This window comes from Canis aureus, chromosome 25 (genome assembly GCF_053574225.1).
Source record: "Canis aureus isolate CA01 chromosome 25, VMU_Caureus_v.1.0, whole genome shotgun sequence".
Lineage (NCBI taxonomy): Eukaryota > Metazoa > Chordata > Mammalia > Carnivora > Canidae > Canis > Canis aureus.
This window is the reverse complement of record NC_135635.1, coordinates 36398207-36413749: the sequence shown is the minus strand read 5'-3', so window position 1 is coordinate 36413749 and position 15543 is coordinate 36398207. Positions and strand designations below refer to the sequence as shown.

Here is a 15543-nt window from a genome sequence, read left to right as displayed (position 1 = left end):
CCCAGACTATTAGACCCTGCCTCTGGCCGCAAGCAACACTGAACCTCATAATCCCAGAATCTGTGTCACCGGTGCATTTCCTTTACTAGCCTGAGTCACAGGGATTACCCTCTGAGACCCAAGTACAGTGTCCATGGGATATTGGCATATGCCTCCACTCTAGACATCAGTGCAATAGTGACAAGTGAAGCTCTGCCACTGGACATGGCATCATGGTGGTTTCACTTGCACTTGATCCTAGGACTATAGCTCCAATGCTGCTTTAAGGGCTTTGAGTGTCAGCATGCCAGAAGGGTCACCAAGAAGGCCTGTCTCAGCCTGTTGTTTGTGGTGCGGACTCTTTAAGGGCAGGGACTGAGTTTTCTATAGCTCCCTCAGCCTCACCTAGAGATGAGACTATTCATTTCTTTTTTAACGTTCCAGGTCTTAGATCCCATTGATTATAAGAACTCACAAAATAAACTCTGGTTTTCAAGCCAATATTATGGGATTCTTTTTCCCTGAATGAGCTCTCCAGGCTTGTGGTGCTTTGTGTGAGGATTTCTTTCTCTTCTTTCTATACACCCATGGCAGCCCTTCTTCCCATGAACAGTTCTACAGGTCTGCTTAGCTCCTGACCTAATCTCTGTATTCCTATCTTCTTGGAGGTTGCCTATTCCCTATAATCAGCAGTAAATAGTCTTTTATACAAGTCTTTGGTCATTTTCTAGGTCATTAACAGTGATGTGGGTGTTACCTGGTTGTATCCATGAGATGAGGTAAGTTTCTTACTTGGCACTTCCCCAGAAGTTAAGATAATATTTTAAAGAGATCAGAGGAGAAAAAAATAGCTGTCAACCAAGAATGCCTTACTCAGCAAAGCTACCATTCAGAAATAAAGGAGACAGAAAGATTTTCACACCATCTCAGGGGATGGTGAATCAAAGTTTCAACTCTGGCCTTGGATGGCAATCACAGGATTGCAGCATCATGACTCCGCTGGTATCTGTTAAAGCCGTGCAGCATACGGAATTTATAAGCACTAGATATACCCTCCAGAAATGCTAAAGGGAATTCTTTAAGCCAAAACAAACAATAAAACCCACACAAATTAATAAAATAAAAATATATGAAAAGTGTAAAATCACTGGTACAAGCAAAAGAAGAAAAGATCCCTGACAATGGTGTAAGCAATGCTGTCTAGGATAAGTCACCAAAAGCACAGACATCAAAAAAGCAAAATAAAAATATGAGACTACATTAAATAAGGAGATTCTGCACAGCAAAGGAAAGTCAAAAAATTGAAAAGACAGCATAGAATGAGAGAATATAATTGCAAACCATATATCTGATAAAGGACTAATTTCCAAAATATATAAAGAACTCATACAACACTATAATAAAAAAGAAAATAATCCAATTTTAAAAATGGGCAAAGGACCTGAGTAGACATTTTTCTGGGGACATACAAATGGGCAATAGGTACATGAAAAGGTGTTCAACCACACAGTTCATCAGGGAAATGCAAATCAATGAGTATAAAGCAATGATATGATCACCTCACATCTAGTAGAATGGGTTTTATCAAAAAGAGAAAAGATAACAAATATTGGTAGAATGTGAAGAAAAGGAAGACTTTTGGTGGGAAAATAAATTGTTGTGGACACAATGGAAAATAATATAGTAATTTCCAAAGAAAATTAAAAACAGAACTATCATATAATTCAGTAATCTCATTCTTTGGTATATATTAAAAGGAACCAAAATCAGTATCTGCAAGAAATATCTGCACAGCCATGCTCATTACATTACTTGCAACAGCCAAGAAATGAAAGCAAACACATGCCTGCCAACAGATAAAGGGTTAATAAGATATGATATATATATATATATATATATATATATATATATATATATATCACAAAAACATGAATGTTACTCAGCCATCCCCAAAAATGAAATCTTGCTATTGTGACAAATGGATGGACCTTGGAAGCATTGTACTAAGTGACATACATTAGACAGACATACACAAATACTGTGTGATCTTACTTGTATGTAGAATCTAAAAAACTTGAACTTGTAAAAATACAGTCAGATGTTGTTTACCTGGGCCTAAGAGGTGGGGAAACTGGGAAGACATTGTTTAAGTGTACAAAGTTACACCGGAAGATAAATAAGTTCTATAGATCTGATGTACAACATAGTGATTGTAGTCAGCATTAGCATATTAGAAACTTCAAAGTGCAAAGAGACTAAATCTTAATTGTCTCCAACACAAAAAAGAAATGATAAACATGTGACATGACAAACATGTTAGCTAATATTATGATGGTAATCATATTGCAAAATAATATGTGTTTAATACAAAAGATATCAGTTAAGATGGAAGAAGAAAATAAGACATATACATAGAATATACAGCAAAATGACAGACTTAAATTCAAGTATACAAATAATTGCATTAATGTGAATGAAATAAATACTATAATCAGAAGAAATTATAGAAATATAAAAATAGAAAAACAAATTAGAATTATGAATAGAGTAGAAATAGAATAGAATAAATAGAATAGAAATATGAATAGAATAGAAATAGAAATTATCATTCTGAATAAAAATATAAGATCCATCTATATGTTATATACAATAGACACACTTAAGATTTAAGGGCACAGATAGGTGAAATTAAAATAAGATACCCTAAAAACAGTGATCATAAGTGAGCAGAAATGGCTATTCTAATATCAGATAAAGTAGCTATTAAAACAAGAAATATTATCAGGATTTTAAAAATTCAAAATAGTAAAGCTATCAGGATAAAGGGAAGAGAAAACTATTATAAAAATATATTGGGTTGCCTGGGTGGCTCAGTGGTTGAGCCTTTGGCCCAGGGCATGATCCTGGAGTCCTGGGATCGAGTTCCATATCGGGCTAACTGCATGGAGCCTGCTTCTTTCTCTCTGTGACTCTCATGAATAAATAAATAAAAACTTTTCTTAAAAAAGATATATTATTTACCTAACAACAGAACCCTCAAAAGCATGAAGTAGAACTGAGAGATTTAGGAGGATAAATAAACAATTCAATGAGTATAGTTGGAGATTTAAAAGCTCTTCCCTCAATAAGTGATAGAACACTAGTCGCAAAATAAGAAGGACTATGGAAGAGTGTAAAAACGCTAGAATCCAGCTTGATGTAACTGACAAATGTAGAAAGTATCCCTCTAGTTCATGAATGATATAAAAAATTTAAATAAGTGACAGGTCCCTGGGTGGTGAAGTTGGTTAAGCATTGGACTCTTGGTTTCTGCTAAGGTTGTGATCTCAGGGCTTGAGATCCAGCCCCCCATTGGGCCTATGCTCAGTGCAGTCTGCTTAAGACTTGTTCTCCTCTTCCTCTGCCCCACTTCCGTCTAAAATAAATAAATAAATAAATATTTAAAAACATTAAATAAGTGAAATAATTCAAAGAACATTCTCTAAAGAAAAAAGTAAATTAGAAACCAACAACAGAAAGAAATATGGAAAATTTTCAGTTTGGAAAGTGATATACTTCTGAAAATTTACAATTCAAAGATGAAACTTTTGAAAATACCTGTACTGGATGATATAAATTACCTTGTACTGGAATGATATTAATGATTATTAATGATTATTATATCAGATATTAAACTGAGAATATATCAAAAAATTTAAGCTGGAACTAAAATAGTGTTTAGAGATAATTTCATAGCTTTATCACTTATACTCAACATGAAGAATGTTATGAAATGAATGATCTGAGGACCTCACCTCTCAGGAAGCTAGAAGAAGAATTTAATGAAGTTATAGAAGGAAAAAATGGTAAACATATATTTAGATGAAAGCTGGTGCTGAAATATGTATAGTAAAATATAATTCATGGTAGCCTCAAATAGGACAATACTCAAATATCCAATGGTATCATCATCGGAATGGATTTTACATTGTAGTACAATCAGATAATGGAACAAGGAGCTATGGACAATTTCACGCAACTATATGGATAAATCACACAAGTTTAGCTTTACCTGAGAAAGCCAAAAATAAAGTATACATACTATAATATTCCATGTAATTAAAGTGCTTTTTATCAGAAAAGAACATGAAAGGGACATTTTGCAATTCATTTCCTCATTCTGTGCAATGGTGATACTTGAACATTCAGTCACCTGTAGGCATGTTAACATGTGCTTTCATCTGTATGCATGTTATACTTCAGTAAAATTACCATAACATAATATTTTGAAAATATGCAAATACCTTTAAAAATAGACATAAAAGAGAAAAAAATCCTAAAAAATTTCAACTTGTAAAAACCAAAACAAAAAGAAATAAAAATACCAGATATATCTTATAATTTCTAACAGGATTATATATGCAAGTCAAAAAACTTTCCACATGGTTATGGAGCATTTAGATGTTTCTGTATAAAGAAATATATAATTTCAATTTTTTAAAAAAGAAAGTTTTTGTGGGGTAGGAAAAATATGTAGTTTTGAAGGGATATTTTTAAAAAGGAAACTACATGTCCATGGCAATTATAGATAGATTTTAACAATAATTAAAAAATATAGCTCATGACATACGTAAATGTACTGAAGCAATACCATGCTAAATGTACATTTGAAATCTCATAAAATTAATCCATCACATTAGCAGAGTAAAGAAGATAAAATGATATGCCTTCTTGGGGGGTAGGAACTAAGGTGATGGTATAGTAAAATGACCCTAGGGTTGCATCATCACTTGAAGACAACTAGATGACAAGCAAAAGATCTGAATATCCAAGAAATTGTCCTGAAGACTGATAGAACAAACTGCACAACTAGAGGGAGTGTAGAGAACACATCGAGAAAGATATCAAGTGTAGAAATGTGGTTTGGGGGAGAAACAGGTCATAGGTGCTGCAGAGAGGTGGGAGTCCTGGTCATGGAGAAACATGATAGAGAGAGGAATGCACAGGGGAGTGAACAAGGAGAATACTTCCCCAAAGCTATTGACTGAGAAAACAAGAGAGGTTGATTTTCATGAGTTTTTGCCATCAGTACAGCTTGAAGGCTGCTATTTTAACAGTCAGTAGGCTGTGCTTGAATAGAGACCTAAGCGTAGTGCCCTACTCTTGGAGAAAAGGCAGGCAAGCAACCCTGGGACAGATGGCATGATCTGAGTATCTCCTAAGGTGCACAGGGAGAATCCATTTTCACTTCTATTAGCATATCTGTGAGAGGTGTCATGGTACATCTGGAGACAAAAGAGATGGCAGGATCCATTTCCCTCCTCTGCCCCTCAGCATAGGCACAGAGACACCTGCTGAGGGCAACTAACGTGGACACTGGCTGTTTAGCCTGCTTTGCTCCAAATTCCATGCCCCTGTGCTCAGGCATGACTGCCATGATGGGTCAAACCTGCATCGGTTCCAGCATGCCAAGAGCATCCCCCAGAAGACCAGCCAGGTCCCTGCTACACCAGCCCCCCCCAAAATTGGAGCTAAAGGTCAGCAGGCTTGGCTGAGATAAAGTCCAAAGTGCATGTGGTACTCCAGGCAGGCAAACAACCTGGAGACAGACAATGTGAAAACAGCAATTGGAAAAATGCCTGAGATGCGCAAGAGGGAATTGTTCACTGTTGTGGAAGGGCTTCCATGAGAGCAAGCACAGACTCCCCTCTCTGGAGATGAAGAAGCTAGCTGGCACCATTTCCCTCCCCTCCCCCTCAGCATAAACCAACCTCAGTAAATAGCAAGCTACAACCTAAGGTGCATGCACCAAGTCTCACCTCACTGTGCCTTGCTGGTACTCCTTCTCTTGGGCAAGTGTGCCTAAGGACCAGGAGCCGTGGGCCCTTTCCCCAGAAGATCAACACAAATCCCCACATGCACCATGTCTATTGATCATAGGGTTCTGCCATCCTTCAGTTCCAGTGGAAATAACATCAGGTCTCATTTAACAAGCAGATGAAACCACACCTAGTTAATACTTGTCGCCCTGGCCAAAGCCCAAACACTGCCCACTGCAGGCAAGAAGAAACTCTGTAGATGTCTGACCTGAGGGATAGAGCAGCCAAAACACAGCAGCAGAGCACAAGCAGTACACACCACAGACACGTCCTGAAGTGCCAGGCTCTGGACATTATATGGCTTCCTCTTCAAAAGCCATTACTTTCAGGAGGAGGAAACAACAGGATTTTATAACACAGAGAAGAACAGAGACCGAGGCAAAATGCCAAGACAGAGAAATTCAACCAAAAAGAAAGAATAAGAAATGATCACAGCCAGATATCTAATTTACAAAGATACAAGTAATCTACTTGACACAGAATTTAAAGCAACAATCATATAGATACTCACTGGGCTTCAAAAAAGCATGGAAGACCTCAGGGAGACACCTGCCACAGAGAAATGAGAGCTAAAAAATCAGTCAGAAATTAAAAAAGCAATAACTAAGATATGAAAATCAACTAGATGTAATAACTTCAAGGACGGAAGAAACAGAGAAATGTATAAGTGATATAGAAGATAGAATTATGGAAAATAATGAAGCTGCACAAATGAGAGAAAAAGAATAGTGGATCATGAGAGTAAACTTGGAGAAAATGTGACTCCATCAAATATAAAAACATTCATATCATAGGAGTCCCACAAGAAGAGAAAAAACTGGGATAAGGCATGTTTGAGGAAGTAATAACTGAATACTTTCCTAATCTAGGGAAGGAACCAGACATTCAAAGCTAAAAAGCACAGAGAACTCCCAATGAAAGCAACAAAAACAACCAAGACTTATTGTAGTTAAATTTACAAAATATAATGATAAAAAATCTAAAAGCAGCAAGACAAAAGAAGACCCGAATTTACAATGGAAGAGAAATAAAGTTAGCAGCTCTCTCCACAAAAATCTTGGTAAACCAGAACCAATTGTCATGATATATTCAACTTGCTGAATAGGAAAAATCTGCAGCCAAGAATACTGTATCCAGAAAAGCTATCATTTCAAATAGGAAAGATAAAGCATTTCCCAGGCAAATGAAGACTAAAGAAGTTCATGAACATTGAACAGACCTGCATGAAATATTAAAGGGGTTCTTTTGAGTAGTAAAAAAAAAGACCAAAAGTGACAGAAACTAGAGAGGAACAGAGAAATCCCCAGAAACAACAACGAAACAAGCAACGAAATGGCACTACATACATACCTATCAATAATTATGCTGAATGTAAATGAACTACATGCTCCAATCAAAATACATATGATGTCAGAAAGAATTTTTAAAAACTCATCTATATACTGCCTACAAGGGACTCACTTTACACTTAAAGACTTGAAAATTTAAAGTAAGGGAATAGAGAAATAGCTATCATATAAATCAACATCAAAAGAAAGCCAGACAAATTATACCTGTATCAGACAAATTAGATTTTAAAGTAAGTACTATAACAAGAGATGAAGAGTAGTATAGAGTAGCAAAGAGGGCTATCCAGCAATAATATTTAAAAAATGTAAATATTTATGCTCCCAACTTGAGAGCAACCAGATATATAAAACCACTAGTAACAAACATAAAGGGACTCATTAATAATGCAATAATAGTAAGGATCTTTAACACCCCACTTACACTAATGAACGATCATCTAAGCAGAAAAAGGAACTAGGAAACAATGGCTTTGAATGACACACTGGACCAAATGGACTTAACAGATATATTCAGAACATCTCATCCCAAAGCAGCCATTCTTTAGAATTGTACATGGAACATTCTCCAGAATACATCACATAAACGGGCACAAAATAAGCCTCAGCAAGTAGAGGAAGATTGACAACATTCAATGCATATTTTCTGAATATAACACTGTGAAACTTGAAGTCAACCATAAGAAAAAAACTTGGAAAAGAAACAAATGCACCAAGTTTAAATGAAATACCTCTAAATAATGAATTAGTCAAGCAGGAATTGTAAAATGAAATAAAAAGAATACATAGAAATAAAAATAAAGAAAACATGATAGTTCAAAAGGAGGTATATGGCAATATTGGCCTAACTCAAAAAGCAAAAAATAATCTCCAGTAAACAACCTAGTCTTACACCTAAAGGAGCTAGAAAAGGAACAACAAACAGAGCATAAAGTCAGCAGAAGAAGGGAAGCAATAAAAATTAGAGTAGACATAAATGATAGAGAAAAAATAACAATAAAACAGGGCAAAGAAACAAGGAGATAGTTCTCTGAAAAAATAATAAAATTGATAAATCACTAGCCAGACTTATCAAAAAGAGAAAAGACCCGAATTAATAAAATCACAATGAGAGAGGGGAAATCACAAGCAATATACTCTATAGATAAAACCCAAAAGACTCCACCAAAAAACTGCTGGAACTGAAAAACAAATTCAGTAAAGTCACAGGATACAAAACCAATGTACAGAAATCTGTCACATTGCTACACACTAATAATGAAGCAGCATAAAGAGAAATCAAGGAATCAATCCCAATTACAATTGCACCAAAAACCATGATACCTAGGAATAAACCTAACCAAAGAGGTAAAGGATCTGTACTCTGAAAACTATGTAATACTGATAAAAGAATTTGAAGATGAAAGAAAGAAATGAAAAAAAACAGAACACCAGGGTTCCTCAATCGGTTAAGCATTTGACTTGATTCTGGCTCAGGTCATAATCCCAGGGTTGTAGGATCAAGCCCCTCATCACATTTCACACTCAGAATGGAGTCGGCTTGGGATTCTCTCTCTCCCTCTTCCTCTGCTACCCCATTCCACCACTCACATTAAATAAATAAATAAATAAATAAATAAATAAATAAATAAATAAATACTTTTAAAAAAAGAAGAAACAACAAAAAGTATTCCGTGGTCATGAGTTGGAAGAAAAAATATTGTTAAAATGTCCATACTACCCAAGGCAATCTATTCATTCAATGCAATCCCTATCAAGGTGCTAATAGCAGTTTTCACTGAGCTAGAACAAATATTCTTAAATTTTGTATGGAACTAAAAAGACCCTGAATAGTCAAAGTAAACTTAAAAAAGAAAAGCAAAGCTGGAGGCATCACAATTTCAAACTTTAAGATATATTATAAAGAAGCTGTGATTAAGACACAATGGTACCAGCACAAAATAGACACAGATCAGTGGAACAGAATAGAAAACCCAGAAATGGACCCACATTTAACTATATGTCAACTAATATTTGATGAAGCAAGAAAAGAGAACACAGGCAGTAACCTCTTTGACATTGAACATTGCAACTTCTTACTAGATATGTCTCCTGAGGCAAGGAAAATAAAAGAAAAGATAAACTATTGGAACTTCATCAAGATAAAAAACAAAAGAAACATTCAAAACTAAAATGTAACCCTTGGAATGAGAGAAATATTCATTCACAAATGACATAACTGAAAAATGCTTAGTATCCAAAATCTATAGAGAACATATAAAACTGAACACCCAAAAAAACAAATAATTCAGTTAAAAATGCGTGTAAGACATGAATAGACATATTTTCAAAGATGACCTGCAAATGGCTAACAGACACATGAAAAGGTGCTCAACATCACTCATCAGGGAAATATAAATCAAAACTATAATGAGATATCACCTCACACCAGACAAAATGGCTAAAAGGAACAAAACAGGAAGCAACAGGTTCTCGTGTAGATGTGGAGAAACAGAACTAGGAATCCTCTTCACTGTTGGTGGGAATGACAACTGGTGCAGCCACGGTATAAAACAGTTTGGAGGCTCATTGGAAAGTTAAAAATAGAGCTACCTTATGATCCAGCAATTACACTACCAGATATTTACCCAAAGGACACAGAAATACTGATTCAAAGGGATACATGCTCCCCAATGTTTATAGCAGCCTTATCAATAATAGCCAAATTATGGAAAGAGCCCAAATGTCTCTCAGCTGATGAATGGATAAAGAATGGGAGATATATATAATGAAATATGAGCCAAAAAATTGAAATTTTGCCATTTGCAATGACATAGAGCTAGAGAGAATTATCCAAAATGAATAAAGTCAGTCAGATAAAGACAAATACCATATGATTTCACTCCTATGTGGAAGTTAAGATATAAAACAGATGACAATAGGGGGAAAAAGGAGAGGCAAACCAGAAAACATACTCTTAACTATAGAGAACAACCTAGACTGACTGGAGGGGAGGAGGGCAGGGGGATGTGTTAAATTGGTGATGAGTATTAAGGAGGGCACTTGAGCTGGGGGTTGTATGTAAGTGATGAATCACTAAATTCTACACTTGAAACTCATCTTACATGGTAAGTTAACTAACTGGTTTTAAATAAAAACTTGAAAAATTAAATCCTATGATTTCTCTGATGCAGAATGCATTTGATAAAACTATATTCTTATTTTGAAAAAAAAACTTTGAGAAAGATAAAAATAAGAAAATGTTCATGAAAAGATCTAGAAAGATGACAAGAGGACTCTGAAATAGAATGAATATATATGTATTGTTACAAAAATATATTTTTTTAAAAAAAGGAAAAGGAAATAAAATACATAACTAGGCAAATGAAACCATATTAGAAGGTGCGAAATTTTTACTCACATGCATATAGTGAATAAATTTCAACAATGATGCAAAGTCATTTAGTGGAAAAAGTATAGACTCTTAACAAATGTTGTGTAATAACTGGCTATCATATAATATTAATAATTATATACCCTACATTACATGCAAAAATGCTCCAAGTTGATCATTAACCTAAGTGTAAACTATAAAATTCCAAATGAGTGCAGGAAAAGATGCTCAATACTATTACTCTTGGGAAAATTCAAATTAAAACCGTTACAAATCAGACTTCCCCTCCTGAAAGATAGAGAGGATATACTTATCCCTAGTCCTCCCACCAAATAGAGCCAAAACAACTGGAGATATAAATATATCAACATAAGAGGATTTAGAAAGATGATGAGAAGCTTGACAGAACCAGGCACTCCAGTTCCAGGGAATGACAGGCAGCAAATGCAGTGGAATTTCTCTTTACCTCACATATCCCAGACTAGGCAAATTTCAGACACTAACAGTTACAGACAAAAGTCTCAAAAATGTTTTTTTTTCTCCAATCAAAATAATGGGGAAAAAAAAAACATGCTAGGAAGACAAAGATATTTTAGACACTGTCCGTTATTCAATTGAAAAACATTGACTATGCAGCAAAATTATACAATAATCTAGAAAAATGTTGGAATAATGTAATAAATTGAAATATGCACATATCTATGACCATGTAATTTCATTCTCATGCTTGGAAGAAATTGTATTATAATTATATATAATTACAATTATGATGTTATATTTCTAGATCATTATTCTATTATGATAAATATAATACTTATATGCCTAAATATACATATACTATGTAGTTATGTGTCATATATAAATAAATATATAAATATATCATTATAAATATAATATGTGAAAAAGGCATGGAAAAGGCTTCTCATAAAATAATTATTCATAATACCCACATACAAAAAAGGAACTACATTTCTGAGAATAGATTTAAAATATCATACTCATATCAGATAGCAGTAAAAATTCACAAACTATAGACAAATGTCATAATATAGATGGATTACAAATATCATATGAAAGTGCAAGGAGACACACATAAAAATGTGTACTGAATGCTTCCATTCATATAAAGTCTGAAAGTAAGTGAAGATATTTCATAATATTGAAGTTGACAGGGCTGATAGAGGCTCTAAACTTTTATTTCACGATTCAATTTGTAATTACATGGTTCTAACTATTTTGTGATCAATTTGCACAATCATATGTTTAGTTTCCTTGTGTGGTAAAATTAATTAGTAAACTTTATTTCAGGCATAAGAGCATTTATAGAAGGATGGTATTCTATGAAAAGCAATACTGAAAATTATCAAATGTACATTAAAAGATTAAAAATATAAATAAAACATAGAGTCAAGTTATGGAATATTAACAGACTTTACAATAAACTACAAATACATATAAAAATATAGATGAGATTTAGAAATATATTAATTGATAAGCTTTAATAAAATCTGGAAACATTTGAAACCTTACCAGTTCTTCTTCATCATCTATGTAGAGCAGGTTAGAGTTGTTAGAAGCACAGGATGCCAAACTCTCATTCCATGGTTTTCTTTCAGTGCTAATGTAATAGCAATGGTTGGAATATGTAAACCACTCTTTTGGACAATGACCACAGTGATAAGCTAAAGAGAGATTATGAGATATTATACAAAAGATATTTGAAATTTAACAAATTCAAATTAATTTACATACTTGCATAGGTATGTATATAGGTATACATATCTAGGAACACTCACAGGATAATATAAATAAAATATGTTCACACAGGCTCACAGAGAACGGTTAGCCTGTCATTCCCTAATTTATGTGTCTATATAAAATAAACATACAAAAATATTAATCTCTACATGTGTAAGAGCACTGAATAAAACGACTTCTGTAGAATAGTAAAATGATTTCTTATCATGTTTTAGGAGGAGGAAATTTGAGGCAAATAGAAACAACAATAATATCAGAATTTTGAAAATCATTTTATACCTTTCTGAATGTTTGTTTTCAGGGATGAATTGTTCTGTTCCAGTATTTCAGTAACTGAAAAACCTAAAGAAATCATCATAAAAATTTAAACTGAAATAAATATGATTTCAGTTTCTTAACTTAGAACTTGGGGTACTGTTTAGAATTACAAAATTCTGTAATAAAATGTATTTCACCAAACAATATTAACAAAGAAATGAAGATTTGGGAGAACATATTTCAAAAGCCTATTAAGAATCAAACCTCTCCATTTCTTACAGTATGGGGTTTAACAAATCTTAAGAATTGGTTTGTATTTATTTCTCATTGTGTCTCCTAGAACACCTCTCTGAGTAATGAAACTGAATATTTGTGTAATACTCTCTACAACTATTGTTACTTATACTTTTGAGAAATTCAGGATAATCATTCCACTTTTATAGCATAAATGCATTAAAATGAAAGATATATCCCATGCAGTATGAGATATTTTGAAGCAGTGACAATCATTAAAATGAAATTTCCCAGATAGTCATTTAAACACTTACGGGGAATAAGAAGTATTCTTATCACAATGGACATCAAGACAAAGCAGATGATTCCCAGCATCCTAGCAAAGATCTTCCCTGGAAATAGTAGTAAATGTTAGGAACAGAAATGAAAACACTGGGATCCCTGGGTGGCACAGCGGTTTAGCTCCTGCCTTTGGCCCAGGACGCGATCCTGGAGACCCGGGATTGAATCCCACGTTGGGCTCCCGGTGCATGGAGCCTGCTTCTCCCTCTGCCTATGTCTCTGCCTCTCTCTCTCTCTCTCTCTGTGACTATCATAAATAAATTTTAAAAAAAAAATTGAAAAAAGAAATGAAAACACTGACAAAGGATGGATGGAAATAACCATTTAGGAAATTTACATACAAGAGAACCAACGATGCACACGGAGTCCACATATAGAAACTTGGACCCCAAACTGTATCTACCATTGAAATCTTCTCTCAGAATATACCATCGCATTTTCTGTAAAAGTAATACTCTATGAGTTATCAGTCAAAGACTGTGAATTACAACAATGCTTGAGTAAAATTAGTCTATTAGTCTACAATACTATTTACCAACTCCAAGCTCTGATCCTTACAAATGAAAAATATAGGACATCATTCCCTACTCATTCTCTCCACCAATGTGCCCCAGATCACATACTAGAACAGTTACACTATGTACTAAATGTTTTACCTTTGCAGTGGTAGTTCTTGCGTTCCCCTGAATGATCCTGAGAAGCATTTTGAAGATTGAATTCTGTATAGATTATTTCTTGCTTAGTTACTGAAATGGAATTTTTAGTGCCCTTAGCTTTCATTTGCTGTCTCTTTGAGTTATTCACCCAATTAAGTTCTGCACAGGTACCTCCTTGGTTATTCATCTCTGTAGCTGTGTAGTGGCAGGCACGGTGCCAAGTGGAACTGAACTGAAGGACTTGATGAAGACTGTATTTAATGACAAAACTGCCAGGACGGTCACACTGGGTGGAGCGTGAGGTGGGTGATAGTACTCATTTGCAGTTGATAATGTAAAATCTGGTACTAATTCCCTTAGAGCTTTAAATCCAGTCATGCTTAAACATTGAGGAGTCTGATTGGGAAATAGTTTTAGTACATATAGGAACTTTCTGTAATAAATTAATTTATTTGATGATATTTATTGGAAAGTGATGTGTTCTTATCAAATGATCTTTTTTTGAATAATTGTAGAGTTCTGGAAATTAAATTTTAAAAGAAAAATTATATATGTTCAAATGTTATGCAATACACTAAACTTATCCTAAACCTAAAGAATATTGAAACAAAATAACAAAAGCTATGTTTTGAAAACCACTAATTTAACACCATTAATTGGCATTAATGGCAAAATATGAAACCATAAAATGATAGATAAAAGTGTAGTTCATTTAATGGAAGAACACTGTTGTCACAAACTTCCAGAATGATCCCACAGCTGTCCCAGTTATGAGGGTAGCTTTGGTTGTGTGAGCTATTTTGACAAATCAAATAAATGTAAATTAATAATTCTACCAATGAGTTTTGAAGTCAGTGAGATCTAGAATTACTTCTGGCTCTCAAATTTATGTGATCTTTAAAAAGTTACTTCATGTCTAGCAATTTAGTTTACTAATCTAAAATTGGAGTAAAAAGGTGTAATTTTTAATGCATATAAATCACTTACTATTCAATCTGGCTTTCATAAACCCAACAATATATTAGTTATTTTAATTTTTAACACAATAGCCACATTATAATTACTGATTCATATTCATTAGATGATGCAACATAACTCATTAGACAGTAGTACCATTCAGTATGGAATTTTGTTTGCCAAGTTTTACTCGATTTTTTAAAAAAGTCTTTTGACTATTCATAGATAAATCTAAAGTAGCATTTTACAGAAGAAATTTCTTCCTGCTTTTTATAAAAAACAAAACTGGTTTCATTTACCTAAGTAAGTGGATGAGGAATAATGTTTTACCTCACTCTTTGATGAATTCATTTTAAGAGTTCATTTTTAAAGCCTAAGCTAAATATCAAATCTTACATGTAATTATATCTAGACTGATGACAAATCCAAAATTAACTGTTTCTTATCATGATGCTTATGCGATTTCACTTGACTTTATATTGATTTATAGACCCAGCTATGTGTGTTTGTATGCACTTGATTACTTCACCATAGGTAATGTTTTAAATACTTTAAGAAATTTTCTAAGATATTTCATATTTATTCTTATTTTTCACCCTGAATTTTAGAATAAAAACACCAACGTTCTTTGTGATTTGATTGTATATTAATTATACCTCGGGTACATCCCATCTAACATTTGAAATCTCCCACTAAAAGTTGGCTATTAGAGAGACAGGGCAGTAGAGCTACATACCTTCTGTTGGCCAGAAAGTCATGCATCTTCCAGTAGGAGACCTTGT

The 15543-nt window shown here is 33.9% G+C and overlaps 1 protein-coding gene across 2 annotated transcripts in view; it reads right to left on the bottom strand.

Annotated features, from left to right (window-relative positions):
• Window positions 1-14243, bottom strand: part of LOC144297236 (NKG2-A/NKG2-B type II integral membrane protein-like) — a 58644-nt gene extending 44401 nt beyond the window's left edge. For both annotated transcript variants that reach the window (XM_077871080.1, XM_077871079.1), the window contains exons 1-4: window positions 13805-14243; window positions 13121-13198; window positions 12594-12656; window positions 12087-12238 (exon numbers count right to left, since the gene is read on the bottom strand). In XM_077871080.1, the coding sequence (XP_077727206.1) occupies window positions 12087-12238; window positions 12594-12656; window positions 13121-13198; window positions 13805-13991 (480 nt within the window). In that variant the 5' untranslated portion in view covers window positions 13992-14243. The remainder of the gene's footprint in view (window positions 1-12086; window positions 12239-12593; window positions 12657-13120; window positions 13199-13804) is intronic.
• Window positions 14244-15543: the final 1300 nt, after the last annotated feature.